General features: G+C 51.3%; 2 protein-coding genes across 6 annotated transcripts in view; one reads left to right on the top strand and one right to left on the bottom strand.

Moving 5' to 3' along the window:
• The window catches only part of LOC144737090 (ferry endosomal RAB5 effector complex subunit 3-like), an 18,819-nt gene extending 2,518 nt beyond the window's left edge, over window positions 1–16,301 (top strand). For 4 of the 5 annotated variants that reach the window (XM_078619753.1, XM_078619756.1, XM_078619755.1 and 1 more), the window contains exons 2-15: window positions 495–683; window positions 1,320–1,468; window positions 2,812–2,993; window positions 4,398–4,497; window positions 6,317–6,438; window positions 7,466–7,572; window positions 8,182–8,379; window positions 9,015–9,140; window positions 10,542–10,613; window positions 11,034–11,170; window positions 11,859–11,924; window positions 12,671–12,728; window positions 13,331–13,398; window positions 14,964–16,301. In XM_078619753.1, the coding sequence (XP_078475879.1) occupies window positions 495–683; window positions 1,320–1,468; window positions 2,812–2,993; window positions 4,398–4,497; window positions 6,317–6,438; window positions 7,466–7,572; window positions 8,182–8,379; window positions 9,015–9,140; window positions 10,542–10,613; window positions 11,034–11,170; window positions 11,859–11,924; window positions 12,671–12,728; window positions 13,331–13,398; window positions 14,964–15,062 (1,673 nt within the window). In that variant the 3' untranslated portion in view covers window positions 15,063–16,301. The other variant, XM_078619757.1, reaches the window with a different exon arrangement.
• Window positions 12,758–19,565, bottom strand: part of TIGAR (TP53 induced glycolysis regulatory phosphatase) — a 32,313-nt gene continuing 25,505 nt past the window's right edge. Inside the window, exon 8 of the mRNA XM_078619760.1 lies at window positions 12,758–19,565. Within this exon, the coding sequence (XP_078475886.1) occupies window positions 19,270–19,565 (296 nt within the window). The 3' untranslated portion in view covers window positions 12,758–19,269.

The raw sequence follows: 19,565 nt of genomic DNA, 5'->3' as shown, positions 1-19,565 counted from the left end.
GGGGGGAAGCCTAGGGGCGTGGCCCTGACGTGATGGAAAGGTGACAGCTGTAAGGATTGGTTCTGCTGGCTTGGGCCACAGCCAATGGGGAGATGAGTCAGGGGCGTGGTCCCGGGAGCCTACGAGGGAGCCTGGAAGATTCGATGCAGGCTAACGAGGATTGGCGGAAACGTACCACGTGACCCGGGTATTAAATAGGGGTGGAGACGAACGACACGTGGTCAGAACGGGAACGAACAGAGGAAGGGGGCCACGCGTGAGCGGGGCTCCGGGTTGCCACGTGGCAGTGCGTCTCTCTCTCTCTGTCCCTCTCACGCTGCTGACAGGCAGCGTGAAGGAAATCTGTAATACAAGTTGAATAAAAGACGGATTCCAAAAGTCGCCTCAACGAGCTTTATTACATTTGTTTATGCGTGCGTGCCGGTGCGATAGAAGCTCAACGTACGTACGTACATGTGCGTGCCCCCCTCCCCGTGTGTGCGTTGGGCACTTAGGGGTCGGCTACACGAGCGCCGCCATGGGGGAGGATGTGCCGGGCCCCGTGGCCGTGGTGGACTTCACGTTCGCGACGAGGGACACTCCACCGCTGAGCGTCCCGGTCGGCCTCCCGCTCGCCTGCCCCATCAGTGACCTGCACAGTCGCCTTGTGCACAGCCACGCGCTGCCCTGCTATGCCGAGGACGGTGCGTGCCGGTTGGCACGGGCGTGCGTGCGTCGTTGTCCGTGAGACCTGGGACCAGATGTTTCGCTCTTCGGTACCCGCTCGAGCGATTCCCATTTTTCCGTGTGGTCTTTGACGGTCTTCATCTTCTTGGTTCTTTCGGTAAAGTCACGTAGAAGGGAAATAATAAAATAATAAAACATAATAAAATACAATTCTCACGACGTTTCGGCCACAACGCAAGCAGCCGTCCGAACATTCAGACGCTGTCGTTCCGACAGACCTGTTCTTCACCTGAGGACGGCTGCTTGCGTTGTGGCCGAAACGTTGTGAGAATTGTATTTTATTATGCTTTCTTTGTATTATTTTATTGTTTCTCTTCTACGTGACTTTACCGAAAGAACCAAGAAGATGAAGACCGTCAAAGACCACACGGGAAAATGGGAATCGCTCTAGCGGGTACCGCTGTTGGCATGAATGACGCTATCTAAAATGAAAGTTATTATTATACATGGGAAGTGTAGGCCAGTTGGAACTGGCGAGTCTTTCGAGAAGGCCTAATGAAACATACGGCATCCCCATCACCTCTTGACGTCTGCGTTACGCCGCTCCCCTCCCTCTCACCCTCGGCCTCACCCCGCCCCCCCCCCCCTATCAGAGCTGTGGAAGGCGCTGGGGGAGTTTGTGCGCGACAAGACGCAGGAGCTGTACGACCAGAGCGGAGAGCGCGCGCTCGAGGGCATCGCCCTTGCCTCCGACGAGGAGGTGGACGGCCTCGCGCGCGCCTGGGAGAAGGCCTTCCGCGAGGTGCGTCGCCGGGGCCCCGTTGCTCGCGCTCGCCATCCGCCAGAGGTCGCAGCCGGGTACCCGATACCCGTACCCTACCCGATACCCGGCTACCCGTACCCGGCCGGGTACGGGTAGCCGTTTGCGACCCTGGTGCGGCCGGGTACGGGTAGGCCCTGAGTCACCGGTGAGTAACCGTTTGTCACTCATTTCCCAACGTCTTGTCTCTTCTCACAATTCAAGTTCCTAGAATCAACCCACCCGCGCCTGTAACATGGCTTCATCCCGGAGGTCGCAATCGGGTACCCGTACCCTACCCGATACTCGGCCGGGTACGGGTAGCCGGGTAGGGTACGGGTACCCGTTTGTGACCCTGGTGCGGCCGGGTACGGGTAAGGAATCAAAACCCGTTTGTGACCTCTGCCTCCGCACCCCCGGTTAGCACGGTTGGCTACGTACGGTGCGAAAGAAGCTCAACATGCGTACGTGCTGTGCATTCTCGCCCGTTGCGGTCACCGCTACGTTTCCGACGATTACAAAGATGGGTTTTCACATCTCGCGCTTTCAGATGCGCTTCTGCGGCCGTCTGGAATGCTCTTCCTTACGATATTTGGAAGATGCTGGAGCTATGTACCTTTACACCTCGTGTGAAAACGAATCTTTTTAGAATTGTGTTTAGTTTGTTGTCAATCCACCGCACCTCCGGTTAGCACGGTCTGCTCCGGACGGTGCGAAAGAAGTTCAATATACATTACCGATTACGCTGGATGCTAATAATTATTATTATAATGCAATAATAATAATCTTTGCATGTACAGGGCGCTTGCTGAAATGCCCCAAAGCAACGTACATCAGATCTCATCTCAACCAGTGGCAGCTGTCCCTTTGTGGCACAAGATGACTCCAGCCTGCAAAGTAGAGGCTCCTCCACCAGCAGTGGCCTGAGCAAGCAATCACAGGGCTGCGTTATTAACCTGATAAATTCACGGACAAGCAGTTGACCTGATTGCGCTTTGTGAGTGGTGATGGTGGTGGTGGTACCGTGCGGGGAGTGGTGGCGCAGTGGTTCGTGAACCGCGCTACGAACCCGACGAACCTAGTTCGATTCCCCGCTTGCTGCTATTAAGGGTGATGAACATTTGAACTGGCCCTGGGCTCCTGGGACCGTGTTGACTCAGCCTCAAGTGAGTAGCTGTAAACATCGAAAGGCAGTCCGGCGTGGGTGACTACCACCCAGCTCCTTCATCGGTGTGCCGTGCCGGGCTTCGTAGGAGCTCGCAAATGGCACTTGCCCACCGAATGTCTGTTAGAGGCTAACGCGGTGGGGGGGATCTTTGTCTACGGTAACTTGCGGCGGTGCGCAGACCACGGTGGAGCACGTGGGAGCTGAGGAGGCGCGTGCGGACGAGGAGTTCTCGCGGGCGTACAGCGCTCTCATCCACTCGCCCGTGTCGCACACGCTGCTCACGTTGGAGCACCACTACTGCGTCAGCGCCGCCGAGATGCTCGCCGAGCGGGAGATGGCCCTGCAGCAGCTGCGCGAGAGGTCGCTTGCTCGCTCTCTCGCTCACTCTCTCTCGCTCTCTGTCTCTCGCTCGTTCTCTCTCTCACTCTCTCGCTCGCTCTCTCACTCTCGCACTCTCGCTCATTCTCTCACTCTCTCGCTCGTTCTCGCTCTTTCTCCCATGCTCTCACTTTCTCGCTCGTTCTCTCTCTCTCTCGCTCTGTCTCTCACCCTCTCGCTCGCTCTGTTTCTTGTTGGCCCTGCTTGGCCTCGAGCAAACATTCAGATGTCTAGTGAGGCCAGCGTATCATTAGAGTCAGAAGAATCAGAAGTTTATTTCCCGAGTAAAACCCATTGAGCTATGTAGCTCTGTTTCAACTGCGACTCGGCCGGTATGTCTGTGTGTACGTTGAACTTCTTTGCACCGTACATAGCCAACCGTGGCTAATCGGAGGTCCGCGGGAAGGACAAAAACGATGGGTCTCTGTGTTAGCTTATGGGTCTACGTGAGTCTACGTATGTTAAACTTCTTTCACATGTGCTAATCAGAGGTGCGGGTTGGAAGGGCAACAAACTGAACTGCAAAAAAGCATCTTCTTGGTTTTTTCGGTAAAGTCACGTAGAAGGGAAGTAATAAAATAATAAAAATAAAACAATTCTCACGACGTTTCGGCCACAACGCAAGCAGCCGTCCTCAGGTGAAAACCAGGTCTGTCGCCTCGACAGACCTGGTTTTTCGACAGACCTGGTTTTCACCTGAGGACGGCTGCTTGCGTTGTGGCCGAAACGTCGTGAGAATTGTTTTATTATGTTTTATTTGTATTATTTTATTACTTCCCTTCTACGTGACTTTACCGAAAGAACCAAGAAGATGAATCCCTGCAGTCACGAAAGCTTTAAATCGAAATCTTAGCACCTGTTTTATTGGCAGAAAGAGTAAACACCTGTCATGTTTTTTTCATACTTTCATGACTGCAGGGATTCATCTTCTTGGTTTTTTCGGTAAAGTCACGTAGAAGGGAAATAATAAAATAATAAAAATAAACCATATAAAATAATTCTCACGACGTTTCGGCCACAACGCAAGCAGCCGTCCTCAGTTGTGGCCGAAACGTCGTGAGAATTATTTTATGATGTTTTATTGTTATTATTTCCCTCCTACGTGACTTTACCGAAAGAACCAAGAAGATGAATCCCTGCAGTCACGAAAGCTTTAAATCGAAATGCAAAAAAGCAGTTGTAGAGAAATTCGTTCTCAATCGCGGTCTAGTTCCGGCTCGGCACGGTCGAAGAGCCAATGGAAAAAAAACGCACCCGTTACCACGAGTGGCCACCCGCGCCGGCCTGGCTCGGGTACGCCAGTGGAGAAAGAAAGGGAAGCGTGCGTGGTGAGCGACGGCCGCTATTGTTGATGACGTCGTCGCTGTCGTTGCTTGCCACCCGCAGGCAGCGCGTGGAGATGGAGCGAGCTATGCAGGAGCTGGGCAAGTCCCTGAGGGACGAGGATGTCAACGTTCTGGCTGTGCAGCACTTCGAGACTCAGCAGGTCTCGTGGGGGGGAAGGCGAGCGTTGGGGCGGAGGGGTTCAACACATTACAGTCGAAAGACACCTCGTTTAAATGCCACGGCAGGTCAAAAAGAGACGTGCGTCGCATCTCATCTCAGCCATTCGGAAAGAAACCCCTCAGTGGCAGCTGTGCCTGAGTGGCACGAGGTTGACTCGGCACCGTCCTACAAGTGGCCATTCGCTTGGCGGCGGTGGTGGCTGAGCACGTGGCCTGTGATCCAGCTCTTTGGAGCCAGCGAGGGTTGGTGGGTCACACGCAGATTGGCTGTGACACTCCCTTCGACGTCGGCGTCGATGAGGTGCCGTGCCCCCGGCTCGCCACGAGAATGCGCTCCGGCAGAGTGCGGACGAATATCATCCGTCTCTTCTGTGTGGGATCGAGTGTTGTTCCCTCGCACGCACCGTCTCCGGGTGATGTGCCTTTCCTCCCACATGTAAACTCTAATTGGCCCATTACACCTTGACACATAGAGGACTGGCAGAGCTTGGAGGTGGGGGGGTGGGGTATGGATTTGGCGCGTCGGCTCAACGCCTGGCTGCTGCCCTTCCCGCTCGTCCGTGGTTCCTTGCGCCTCCGAGTCGTCCTCTCTCTTTGGGAGCGAACGAGTGCAGTGCGGACAGTTCTGCCATAGCGCGCTTAATGACGCAAATTGGATAGAGCGCGATGAATGTATTGGAGAACTCCGTTATTATAATGATAATTGGTTTTTTACCCTTTTATCTGGCAACAAAACTGACACCTTTTTTTACAAGGAGTCATGTTTGCATTGACCATAATAACTGCAGTCGGAATGCAAACAAAAAACACAACTCTGATAATGTATGCACTGTCCTTGAAATTGATTGGTCCACACCCGAGACAGCTTTTCTTACAGCCTAGTCTCACATGGTGTTGGACCAGATGACGCCAAAAGGCGCACAACTCAAAGACAACGCACCATCAGATTATGAGAGCTCGTGGTAAGCATTTACACCATTGGAACCTCCTTTTTTATAACGCGGATGCGAATTGGATATAACCTGTTATCTTGTAACGCGGTTGAGTGAACGAAACTACGTCGCGCGAGTTGGAAGGCGGGATTCTGCTTTGTTGATCACAATGAGTGGCTTCGCGATTAATGCTGCAACATGCATCTGTCACTCATTTTCATGTTTTTATTTCATTTACTAATCGACGGTTATTAAAACGCGATGTTTCTCATCACGCTGTGTTCTTCAGGAACGCGACTGCCGCGTTTAGAAGACAACGGATTGGAACTATCGATTTAAAGCTTTCGTGACTGCAGGGATTCATCTTCTTGGTTCTTTCGGTAAAGTCACGTGGAAGGGAAATAATAAAATAATAAAAATAAAACACAATAAAATAATTCTCACGACGTTTCGGCCACAACGCAAGCAGCCGTCCTCTTCACCTGAGGACGGCTGCTTGTGTTGTGGCCGAAACGTCGTGAGAATTCTTTTATTATGTTTTATTATTTTATTACTTCCCTTCTACGTGACTTTACCGAAAGAACCAAGAAGATGGATTGGAACTAGTTTCAGTTATTCTTTGTAGTCGTATTAGTAAGGGCCGATCAGGGGGGGAGCGATCATGCTCTCGTTTGCACATTCGCACCCTGCAATGCCCCGTAACCGACTCAACCTCCGACGGCCTTGGGCTGTGATCCTTCTCGTAACAGAGAGCCGCTTAGCTCAATGGGACCCTACTGGCGGATAAATTATAATAAACATCCCGAGTCTCGAGCGAGGCTTTCGTCCTGAAAATGCAGCGTTTGGCCCGCCCGCGTTGCCCACGCAGGCGGTGGAGAGCAAGTGGAACGTGGAGTTGAAGCAGCTGATGGAGCTGCAGAGGCTCGAGTACCGCGATTGGGTCATGAAGGTGCACCAGGACTCGAGTACGCCGGACGGCAAGGCCGGCGGGTGAGTGGCGAGATGTTGGCTACCTCGCCTGGTATACAGGAGGTCGTGGGTTCGATCCCAACCCTGACGCCTGCTGCTGTATATTTGGAGTTTGCATCTCTCATCATCATCATCATCACAGTGGCTAGGAGATGTTAACTACCTCGCCTGGTATACAGGAGGTCGTGGGTTCGATCACGACCCTTTGCTTGCTGTATATTTGGAGTTTGCATCATCATCACGGTGGCTAGGAGATGTTGCCTACCTCGCCTGGTATACAGGAGGTCGTGGGTTCGATCACGACCCTATGCCTGCTGCTGTATATTTGGAGTTTGCATCTCATTATCACGGTGGCTAGGAGATGTTAACTACCGCGCCTGGTATAGAGGAGGTCGTGGGTTCGATCCCGACCCTGACGCCTGCTGCTGTATATTTGGAGTTTGCATCTCTCATCATCATCACGGTGGCTAGGAGATGTCAACTACCGCGCCTGGTATACAGGAGGTCGTGGGTTCGATCCCAACCATATGCTTGCTGTATATTTGGAGTTTGCATCTCATCATCACGGTGGCTAGGAGATGTTAACTACCTCGCCTCGTATGAAGGAAGTGGTGGGTTCGATCCCGACTCTACACCTGCTGTATTTTTGGAGTTTGTATATTCTCTCCATGGTCACGTGGATTTTTCTCCGGGTTCTTCGTTTTATTCCCTTCACATTTGGAATCAACGTGCGTTCAGAGTATTATGATAAGCCACTTCGTTTAGCTGTCATTTGTGGTGGCCAGCTCGTTTATGAAAAATAAGTTCATACCTCAGTGGGCATGGCCTGGTAGGATGGGGATGGTTTAATTTATTTGCATGTGTTTGGGTAATTTGTTTAGCTCTTTTATACTTTGCACTATTATCGTGTTTTTGTATTGTTTGTTGTTGCAATTTTCTCTTACCTGCCGCTACTGGCCATCTGTGAAAAAGAGCTTTACAGCTTATCGGATTCCTCCGGCATCGGTAAATATTTTCATTCTGCCTTCGTCGTCCTCGTCGCCCGCAGCGACGACGTGGCGGGGCTGGCGGGGCAGCCGCCCGACGCCGAGATGGAGGAGGGAGTGGCGTACGAGGAGCACCGGCGGCTAGAGGAGAGCTTCACCATCCACCTGGGTGTGCGGCGCTGCTCGTCATCGTGCCCCGCGGCTGCGATTTTTTAAGCGCCGCGGTCGGGGGGGGGGGGGGGGGGGACGGTGGTGGCGGCGGTGGTGGTGGTGACGGCATGTTGAGCCTGCCGGGCTGCGTCCCGTCTGGAACGCTCTTCCGATATCGTTGTGGGCGCCACGGTGGCCAGATGTTAACTACCTCTAGATTTTGAAGCTTTCGTGACTGCAAGGATTCATACTCTTGGGTTTTTTTTTGGTAAAGTCACGTAGGTAAAAATAAGTAATAATATAATAATAATAATAAATGAAAATAACTACATTAATTTAGTTATTTTCATTTATTATTATGTTAACTACCTCGCCTGGTATACAGGAGGTCGTGGGTTCTATCCCGACCCTGACGCCGGCTGCTGTTTATTTGGAGTTTGCGGTGTCTCTCTCTCCCCGTGGTTGTGTGGATTTTTGTCCAGGTCCGCAGGGTTTTCCCTCCACATTTATAATCAACATCACGCGTTTAAGAGTATTTGGGGGGTGGTCGGTCTGCCGGTTTTCTCGCGACGAGTTTGACCCCCGCTCGACCTGACTCGCTTCTTTCTGGTTGGGGTCGCGTACGCAGGCGCTCAGATGAAGACGATGCACAACCTGCGGCTGCTGCGCGCCGACGTGCTGGAGCTGTGTCGCCTGCGCGCCGGCTCGCAGGGCGACACGCGGCCCCGCCGACTGCACATGGCGCTATCGCTCTACTCCGCAGCGCTCTCGGGCCTCGTGCTACTCGTGGACAACCGCATCAGCTCCTACAGCGGCATCAAGAAAGGTGGCGGTGGTGGTGGTGGCGGTGGCGGTTTGTGGCGGTGACGGTGGTGGCGGCATGTTGAGCCTGCCGGACTGCGTCCCGTCTGGAACGCTCTTCCGATGTTACCGTGGGCGCCACGGTGACCAGATGTCAACTACCTCGCCTGGTGTACAGGAGGTCGTGGGTTCGGTCCCGACCCTGACGCCTGCTGCTGTATATTTGGAGTTTGCGCGTCTCTCTCTCTCTCCGTGGTCGCGTGGATTTTTCTCTGGGTCCTCCGGTTTTTCCCTCGACATTTAGAAACGTGCGTTGAGGGTATTTGGCTGCTATTAATTTCCGTGTAATGAGCCACTTCGCTGAACTATGTAGCTCAGTGGGATCTTACCTGCGAAAATAAAAAAATTAGTAAGAAAATAGTCATTAGGAAGCCACTGGAGCTCTGCAATTTTAAATTGAAAACCTTTTTTTATGACTGCTTTTTGTGTTTAATTTGTTGTCCTTCCCCCACCCCTCCGATTAGCACGGTTGCATAACGTACGGTGCGAAAGAAGTTCTCCATACATAGGTGCTGCTCGTTAACAGCACTCGCCCCCCATCGGCTGTCTTGTTGCAGGCTAAAACGGGGTTGCCTACCTACACCTTTGTTTTCCCGACAGAATTTGCGACGGTTTGCCAGCAGTCGACCGATTTTCACTTCTTGGAACTGGAGCAGCAGATGAACGACGTTCAGGAGGTGGTGTTGGCCGTCAACACGTTTCACGGCAAGGATAAGAAGAGCACAGGTGAGGTGGGGGTGGGCACCGTGGATTTTCTGTTTTCTATTTTCTGTTTGCACTTTTTTGTTTGTTGTAGTACGGCGTTAGACTGATGGCTTTAATCTAAGTTGTCTTGTGGTTGTTGTTGTTTGACTTGCATTCCACTGTGATTTTTGCACACAGCGTTGGTGAACGGTGCTTATTCTGCAATATTTTGCTGTCTTTTCTTGGATTTTCTGTTCACACTCAGTCACATATTCACTTTAAGATGTTTTTTGTTCATGTTTTTGTTTTTTGTTTGTTGCGGTTGCACCCGATTCAAGAGCTGAATGGCTCACAGGGCTATACCTAATAAATGAACTTGAACTTGAACTTGAAGACAATTTGAAAAAAGTGGCTGTTTTTTCTTGCTGTGTTTTTCACGCCTGATGATGATTGCTTGTGCTGCAGTCGAAACGTCGTGAGAATTGTATTTTATATTTTTATTATTTTATTGCATCCCTTCTACGTGACTTTACCGAAAGAACCAAGAATATGAATCCCTGCAGTCACGAAAGCTTTAAATCGAAATTTAGGTGTTAAGATGTTCAAACACCAAATAGATAGCTTTTGCAAGGTATCAAGTCTGCATTAACCACAACTACCCGTGGCAAAACATGCAAACGAACATGGCCCTGATAATTCACTGGTCAACACACTTTTTCTGGCATAAGGTATTCCAACGGTTTTAGGGTAATTTTGGGGTGCTGATTCCAAATCTATCACATCAGGTTTTTGAGATATCAAATATTGCATTTTCAATCAAAACTGCAGAATAAAAATATTAAATAAATGTGGATATCTACATAAAATGATATTATAAACACACTATCCTAAAAATACAGCACCATATTTTAACACAAAAGCAGTCACTGACTCGTAACAACTTGCAATCATAAGTGACAAGAGTTAATTTCGGGTAAAATCAATGAAAATGGGGTATGCCGATAGCATAAAAATGAGATGTGATAGAGCAAATCTGAGATCAGATTTGGAATCTGCACCCTGAAATTAGTCTAAAACAGCTGCAAAAGTCCAGGCCAGAATTTTTTTTTTTTGACCAGTGTAATCTCTGGGCATTGTCTCTGAAACTGATTGACCTACATCAGAGACTTCAGCCTTCTTTACGGCCTAGTCTCACCTGTGTCAAACCAGAGAATGCCAAAATGTGTCACCGACTCGTTTGTATCGCGTTCGTTCGTTTGCGAAATTCCCCCCTTTGATTGTTTTTGTTCCTTGAATTTTTATTTTTTTTATTGAACAAGAAGCCCATCACATACTATAAATACATAGACGAAGGAGACGCATTGCCTGTTTATTTTATTTTGTTACTTGCGGTCTCCGCAACGACGTTAAACGGTCGCGGATTGTGTCCGGTTGAATTTCAAGAGTCCTTTGCCCGGAACGGAGGCGCGGATGACAAGAAAAACTCGGAGAAGAATCCACAAAACATCTCGCCAGGTGCAGTCTGCCAGCAGGGGGCTGATGTTCCTGTGTCGTTTTACCTCTTCATAGAGTAATTTTTCCGTAATTATTCCGTAATTTTTACGTCATTTTTACGTAATTTTTCCATAATTTTTCCATAAATTTTCCATAATTTTTCACACGGTCAGCGCAAACATTTTGACGGCGATGCCGGCACGCGTAGAGTAGGCCCGCCCTCTTTTTAAAAAATAACGTCACGGGATCTTTCGCATCAGTTATTAGCCGGTGGCGGCCTCCCGGTTTCGACCGCGACCCCTCGGCAACAAGCAGCGAACGACCGGCCGCTGGGATTGGGAGGGGGGCCGAGTGTCGCCTCGTGCGATGCCAGTGCCCCCCCCCCCCCCCGGTGCCTGTGCCGTCGTGATGGCGCGACCGCGAGGTGCCTCTCCTCCGCAGGGGAGTTCTACATCACGCGGCACTCCAACCTCGCCGAGGTGCAGGTGGTCTTCCACCTGTGCGTTGACGACGGCGCTCGCTGCGGCGCCATCACGGCCCGGGACCCGGCCATCATGGGCCTGCGCAACATCCTCAAGGTGAGCCGGGAGGGCGGGAGGGCGGGTGGGTGGGTGGGTGGGCGGACGGTGGAACGGCCCGCCCAACGGAGGGAACGCTTGGAGGCGTTGAAGACGCGGCATGGTTGGCTACGTACGGTGCGAAAGAAGTTCAGCGTACATGCATATGTAGACTCACACAGAGACCCATAGATTCACGCAGAGACCCATAGACTCACACAGAGACCCATAGACTCACACAGAGACCCATAGACTCACACAGAGACCGATAGACTCACACAAAGACCGATAGACTCACACAGAGACCCACAGACTCAAACAGAGATCCACAGACTCAAACAGAGACCCACAGACTCAAACAGAGACCCACAGACTCAAACAGAGATCCACAGACTCAAACAGAGACCCACAGACTCAAACAGAGACCCACAGACTCAAACAGAGACCCACAGACTAAAACAGAGACCCACAGACTCGCACAGAGACCCACAGACTCACACAGAACCCACAGACTCAAACAGAGACCCACAGACTCGCGCAGAAACCAATAGTTTGTTGTCCTTCCCCCGCACATCCGATTAGCACGGTTAGCTACGTAGGGTGCGAAACAACTTCAACATACACACGTACATACGACGCAGGGTGCCGCGTGGATACGCATTCGCCGCTCATGTTCTGACGGCAATGCCATGCTGCCCCTCCGCTGTAGGTGTGCTGCCACAACGACATCACCAACATCACCCTGCCCCTGCTGCTCGTCCACGAGATGTCCGAGGTTAGTCTTAGCCAATGGGAGCACACAGGGATCACGGGGTGTGGCGGGGCAGGGTGCGGGCGGCGTGGGTAAAGCTAACGGTTAATACGATGAAGAAAAATAAGAATATGCTCTACCCTTTTTGGCAATAAAGCAGTAGGTGTTAAAATGCGCACGCACCAAATAGACGCACACCTGTTTCAAGGCATCAAGTCTGCATTAACCAAACATACGTGTGGCTAAGCATGCAAACAAGCACACTCTGATAATGTATGCATTGTCTTCGGAACTAATTGGCCTACACCAGAGACAGCTTTCTTTATTGCCTTGTCTCACTAGTTCGACCTGTACAATGCCACTGCAAATATCAAAGGATGAATTGCTTGGGTTGAAAAGTTAAATCATTTTGATACTGGCAAAAAATAATTTCCATACTGGCAAAAAAGGTCCCATAGGTTAATATTATGGTCGTTAAAATCTTTTTTTTTGGCATTTCCGCTAGCAGAATTGAAAAATACATCAAGAAAACAGTAAGATAATGGTTACCGGTTTTGCCGCACGCATCAGAGTGCGGTGTCAACTTGCAACGCAATGCGGGGCCGCACGCAAGCCACTCCTCGCTCTCGCAGACAGAGGGAGAGAGGGCGACTGAGGAGCCGGGAACGAGGAACCACGGACGAACGTGAAGGCAGCAGCAGAAGCTGCTACTCGCTAACAGCCCTTGCCCCAACAGTCTGTTAATGTCTTTTGTGTGCGTCGCGGCTTAGGAAATGACCGTCTCGTGGTGCCTGAAGAAGGCGGAGCTGGTCTTCAAATGTGTGAAAGGTGACACGGATGCACTCGGCATGCGGAATCGTTGGGACATTTGTTTTTATTTTATTTTATTCGAGAACCCAGAATGCAAAGTAGATTTCGAAAAGGACAGGAGGTGGTGGGGATGGGGTGGGAACAAACCCAGGCGCTGATGAATTTCCACGTGGTGATGATTCTCTCTCTTGAGCAGTGGTTCTTAACCTTTACAGCAGCCTTGCATCACTTTGGTTTTCAATCGTAAATAAAAGTACAATTCTAGACTTGAAGTTTTCGTGACTGCAAGCTCTTGCCCACTCCAGCAAATTATTTCTTGCTGTGGCTGTCCTACCTGATGACGGAGGCTTGTGTTGCTTCCGAAACGTCGTGATTTAATTTAGTTATTTTATTTTCACCTACGTGACTTTACCGAAAGAGCCAAAGAGTATAAAAAGTACATTGTTAATAACTACAAAGGGTTTCATCTTGGTTCGTTCGGTAAAGTCACGTAGAAGGGAAATAATAAAATAATAAAAATAAAACATAATAAAATAATTCTCACGACGTTTCGGCCACAACTAAATTTCTTCTACTTCGAATGACCCCGTTTGTCGCGCTGTTGCTCTGCTGCCCTGCAGGGTTCATGATGGAGATGGCCTCGTGGGACGGGGGCGTCTCGCGCACGGTGCAGTTCATTGTGCCGCAGGTAACCACACCGATCGGTTTATGCCGCGCTTCAGCGTTGACCGCGTCGATTGCCGTCACGTATTTGCCCGCCAATACGTTTTACTGTCAAATGTTTTTATTTGTACCAGGTAATAATGCCCACAGAGCTATAGTACGAGCTCTTTCTCATAAGCGACCCGGCTATCACAAATGATAGCTCGACAAAGTGGCTTTTCATCTGGAAATGTATACGGGCCCAAATACTCTAAAACGCACGTTAATTCTAAATGTGGAGGGGAAAGCCGTGACCACAGGGAGAGATAGAGAGAGACGCAAACTCCAAATATACAGCAGCAGGTGTCAGGGTTGGGATCGAATCCAAGACCTCCTGCGTACCAGGCGAGGTAGTTGACATCTCCTAGCCACCGTGATGATGATGAGAGACGCAAACTCCAAATACACAGCAGCAGGCGTCAGGGTCGGGATCTAACCCACGACCTCCTGTACACCAGGCGAGGTAGTTAGCATCTCCTAGCCACTGTGGCGCCGTTCTTATTAGCCGCGCGGCGGTGGCTACGCTGCTGCGAGTGGCCGCCTGTAATCCCGCAACTGCGGAGGGAGCAGCGAGGGTTGTAGGCTCGTCGGCAGAGGCGACGTACCCCCTCTCCCTGGCTTGCCAGGAGAAGGCAGTGCAGAAAAAAATGCGGACTAAGATCGTCTGTCCCTTCTGTATGGGATAGTGTTGCCCCCGCACCCCCACTTCTCGTGCGTGGGTTTTCTCCGGGTGCTCCGGTGTCTTCCCACTTGTAAGCGCTTCGTAATTTGCTGAAGACATCTTAAAGTAAAAACCCAGGTCGCACACCCGATGAAAAACGGTTGGCTACGTACGTTGCTACAGAACGTACATGGACTCAAGCAGAGACCCATAGATTCACGCGGAAACCCATAGACTCACACGGAGACCCATAGACTCACGCGGAGACCGATAGACTCACAGGGAGACCCATAGACTCACACAGAGACCCATAGTTTGTTGTCCTTCCCCCGCACCTCAGATTAGCATGTTTGGGGACATACAGTGCGAAAGAATTTCAACATACGTGTGCAATTTGAGAATGATTGAGGCACCATTCATTTTAATTTGCGGTTTTTTGTGAACAACTTCTGTGAGTTAAAGTTCCAGCAACTGGTCCCGCTTCTTTGCCGATGTCCGCCGTGACAACCGTCTGGCCGGGGAGTATTCCCCCCTTTCGCACCGCGAAGAACCGAGTTACTTGAAGGGTGACATCCTCCTGCCTCTGCATCTGATAAATGGTCCGATTCCTGTATTAATGTGCGTACGTACGTATGTTGAACTTCTTTCGCACCGCCGTACGTAGCCAACCGTGGCTAATCGGGAGGTGCAGGGTTAAGGATGGCAAACCGAATGCAAAAAGCAGTTCATGTAAGTTAATTAATTATGTTAAGTTTGATTGGTTTGGGCAAAAAAAACCTAGTCCACTTTTTTTTCACCCAGGCGACTTTGGAGAGGAATCATCCCTTTTGCGACGGGGGAGATCTTCGCACGACACTAATTCTAAGGTGGTCCGTGGTGTCACGTTGCAGGGCCTGTCGGAGGAGGTGTTCTTCCAGCTGAGCGCCATGCTGCCCCAGATCTTCCGCGTCTCCTCGGCGCTCACCCTCACCTCATCGCGGCAGAAGTGACGGAGGGCCTCCGTCCGTCCCTCGGATGTGTTTTCGTGGGTCATGCCGCGTGTTGTTGTTCGGCACGACGTCCGACGTTTCGCTCCACGTAGCTCGTGTGTATGTACGTCGAATCTTTCGCGCCTAACGTAGCTGACCGTGGCTGATCAGAGGTGCGTGGGGAAGGGCAACAAACTAAACAAAATTATGTTGATCTTTCGCACCACCATACGGTGCCGACTGTGGCTAAACGGAGGTGTGGGGGGGAAGACAAAAAACTAAATTGTGTATGTTAAACTTCTTTCGTACCGTACGTAGCCAACCGTGGCTGATCAGAGGTGCGCGGGGAAGGACAACAAACTAAAAAAATTACGTTGATCTTTCGCACCACCATACGTTGCCGACTGTGGCTAAACGGAGGTGTGGGGTGGAAGGAGAAAAAACGAAACAATGTATGTTGAACTTCTTTCGTACCGTACGTAGCCAACCGTAGCTAATCGGAGGTCTGGGGGAACGGACAACTAAACACAAAAATACGACCTCCCTCACCTGGCATGCAGGAGGCCGTGGACTCGATCCCGACCCTGACGTACATTTGGAGTTTAATTTCGATTTAAAGCTTTCGTGACTGCAGGGATTCATCTTCTTGGTTCTTTTGGTAAAGTCACGTAGAAGGGAAATAATAAAAAATAAAACAATAAAATACAATTCTCACGACGTTTCGGCCACAACGCAAGCAGCCGTCCTCGGGTGAAGAACAGGGCTGTCGGAAAGACAGCGTGGCTTTACCGAAAGAACCGAGAAGATTTGTATGTAAATGTATGTTGAACTTCTTTCGCGACGTGCTTAGACAATTGCAGGTTTGTACCACGTTCACCGCTGGCGGCGTCGATTCCTCGGCACGCGATATGCCACGGGCAATCGACTCTAATGAATTGGCAAACTGAAACGGATCGATCGACGCATGGCTACCTGCCTGCGCTGGGGATGTGAGCGTGCGTCTGCAACGCGAGGAGCCGGTGGCATCCTGCGGGCTGCTGTGGGCTGCGTCTTCCTCCTCTTCAAAGGGCGACCTCTCCATGGCAAGCGGCAAAGCGGAAGCCATGATGAACCGGAACACTCGGCAAACAAATTCGGCCGGCGGTCCACCCCCCGGAGGGTTTAATCCTCTCAAAATATTTAATTGACAGGTCATCAACGTCGTCGTCGTCGTCATCATCACATGCTCAAAACATTTAATAAATAATTTTCAAACGAAAACGGCAAAGACAAACTTGTTTTGTTTTCGACAGTGCAGAAGAGATACCTTCATAAACGCCAGACTAGCTTTATCACAGCCTGATGAAGCTGGTTGTAATTACTGGCGAAACATCGTACTCGGATTGTAAATGTTGTGGATTTGCTCTCCAAACACAACTGGTGTAGCTGTACTAGTGACGAATTGGCCACGTTCTGTTTACGTGACAAACCCCTTAGTAATTGGCTGTGCCCGGTGTTGGCGGGTTTAACGACACATTTTTCTTTACGCGATCTCACTCAAAACAACCTGTATTGTGGATGATATTGGTCGCGAAAGTCTCCTGCGTGTTAAATCGTTCATCCCGTTAGGGGAAGCGAGTGGGGGGCACTTGGGCAGGACGCGTCTCGGCTAAAATGGACGATGATGTACGTGTGTGTGTATGTTGAATCGTACATAGCCAACCGTTGCTAATCGGAGGTGTGGGATGGTCGATGGTGAAGACTAACAACGGAATGGCAGCCGGGGAATGGAACTCGGCGTCTGAGAGCCGTAATTCTTTTGGTTCCCCTCCCCCATGGCCCCCGGTAAATAATCTGGGGGGGCGCGGGATTTGCAGCTTGAACCTCCACTTAAAAGCAGCGAATGCCCAACCGTCCGACGGCGCCACGATCCAGCAACAGCGTCAACAACAACAAATGCCTACTTCCGGAGCTTCGCGTACAAATAACAAAAACACATTTTCAAGTCTTTCAGCCAAAGCGGGGCTTCCAGACTCGTGTTAAGCCAGCGACCATTCCGTTTTAAGCAACTTCCTAGGCAATTTGCCTTTTTTGAGGTCCGGCTTTAAAATATCTCTCCGTTGCCCCCTCCATTGCCAACACCTTGTGCCACAACGGCGGGTAATTCGCACGCGCGAAATGGGAATTCGCTTATTCTCGTCCGGCGCGTGCATCGTGAGCGTATACGGATACCCAGATGTCGTGGGGACCCGGGTTAAGAGGATGCGCGCGCGCCCAGGAGTCAGGGGGGTGGGGGGGGGTGCTGAGCAATGGCACGTGGGGGAAGAAGACGCTGCCACTACTGGTCGTGTGATCGTCGATTTGTACCGGCCGATATTGCACAGATTTCAGAGACTCGGCGAGTGATGCCCCCTCTCCCGCGCAGTGCATCGTCGTCACGGCTCGTCACTCCGAACGTCACGGTGACCTCCTCGCCGTTAACGAGGGCTCCGCAGCGACGCAGGAGCGAGCAAAACCCGTTACGCGAAAGTCGAGTGACGAAGAGGTCGCTTGTAATGAACGTGCCGGCGAAAACCACGTCGCCAAAATAGTTTCAAGTTTGATTCTCGCCTTGAACAGCCCGACCCATGTGCGTGCACTCGCTCCACGTGCCTCACATACATACACGCGTATAAATATATAGAGCGGTTTCTGCGATTGATATACTCTCCAGCGTCATCTGCAGAAGCCAGTCGGGGTCCACTGACGTCTCACGAAGGCGACCGCGGTAGAAGGGGAATGTAGCCCGGATACGATAAGGGGGGTTGCTTTGTTGAGAGTGGAAATTTAATTTAATAATCGATTATTAGGTTGTTTTTTTTGCCACTGGCAAAATCCGGCAACCCTCTAGGGTTGTGGCTGCAGGGTTTTTGATCCGAACAATCTGCCTCGGCAGCTGATCACGCTTTCACACCTGATGACGGACGCTTGTGTTGCGCCCGAAACGTCGCGATTTATTTTATTTTATACCCACGTGAATTTTGGTTGTTAAACTGAAATGGATTTTTTTTTTAAGTATTCCAAATGTTTTGCCAACTGCTGTCCATACGGAAAGCAGTTCACCAGCCCGTGTTAGAGAACGGGCCGCAGATGCAGATATTAAAACTAAAACCAAGATATTTTTAATTTTACTAAGTCAGGCCCACTGAGCTACAGAGCTATTTTTTAGAAGCGACCTGGCCACAAATGATATCCTCAACGAAGTGGCTCATCATCACGTGGACATTTATAATAGCAGCCAAATACTCTAAACGCGTGTTGATTCCAAATGTGGAGGGGAAAAACAGGAGAGCCCGGAGAAAAATCCACGCGACCACGTGGAGAGAGAGAGAAACGCAAACGCCAAATGTACAGGTGTGAGGGTTGGGATCGAACCCACGACCTACTGTATAGCAGGCGAGGTAGTTAACATCTCACCACCTCGGCACCCACACAACTCCTTCAAGTGACCCGTTTTTAACCACACGCTCGGGTGGTGGCGGGAGGCAACACCAACCCACACACTCTGCTACAGAGAGCGATTCTCATCGCAAGGCAGCAAAACCGTTATTTGTAATTTCAGAGTTTCAGTTACATTTAGGCGACGTAGCAAGTGGCGATCGTCGCCGTTGCCTCGCGAGAGTTGCCGAAGCGGATCGTGATCGACGCATTGCTTGGCGAAGGCTTCCAGCAACTGCCCATAGACCAGTGGTGGGCAACCTACTGCCCATGGGCTTGCATGCTGGCCTGGTCTCGGTGCGTTTAGGGTTAAACGTGGGGGTCACGATGTTACGCTCGCAGGCCCACTAAGCTGACGGAGGGGCCCGTTCACATGGCCCACCGACTCGTTCTGCGTTGCCCGTCATTGCCTGCCCTAGATGGATCGTGACCTTTATACGCTAGTGCTCTGGTTGCGGGCGGGGGGAGGCTTCCAGCAACTGCCCATAGACCAGTGGTGGGCAAGCTGCTGCCCATGGGCTTGCATGCTGGCCTGGTCTCGGTGCGTCTAGGGTTAAGCGTGGGGGTCACAATGTTACCCTCGCGGGCCCACTAAGCTGACGGAGGGGCCCGTTCACGTGGCCCACCGACTCGTTCTGCGTTGCCCGTCATTGCTTGCCCTAGATGGATCGTGACCTTTATACGCTAGTGCTCAGGTTGCGGGCGGGGGTGGGTGGTGGTGCGAGCGTGTGAAGCGGGCTTGACCCGCAGTTGAACTCGATCATTTTTTTTTCTACATCGCCGGTGGCGGCTGCACCTTCGCCGGGGAGAGGTGGGAACTGCTGTGCAGCTGCAGGCACTGCACAGCGGTGGGGAGGAGCGAGCCAGCGGCGGCGCCGTCGGGCAGCGAGACGAGGAAACGCGACACTCCCGTGTTGGGCGACACGACCAGCAGCCGCTGCCGCCACTCGGCGGGCACGGGGCAGCCCAGGTCCTCGGTGAGGTAGCGAACCCACTCGCGGATGAGTCCGCCGTGGGTGACTACCAGGACGTCCACCGCCGGGTCCACCGCGGCGTCGGATTCGCTTT

This window comes from Lampetra planeri, chromosome 64 (genome assembly GCF_965212315.1).
Source record: "Lampetra planeri chromosome 64, kcLamPlan1.2.h2, whole genome shotgun sequence".
Lineage (NCBI taxonomy): Eukaryota > Metazoa > Chordata > Hyperoartia > Petromyzontiformes > Petromyzontidae > Lampetra > Lampetra planeri.
Note: the sequence above shows the minus strand (reverse complement) of the source record. Positions and strands in the feature narration are given on the sequence as shown.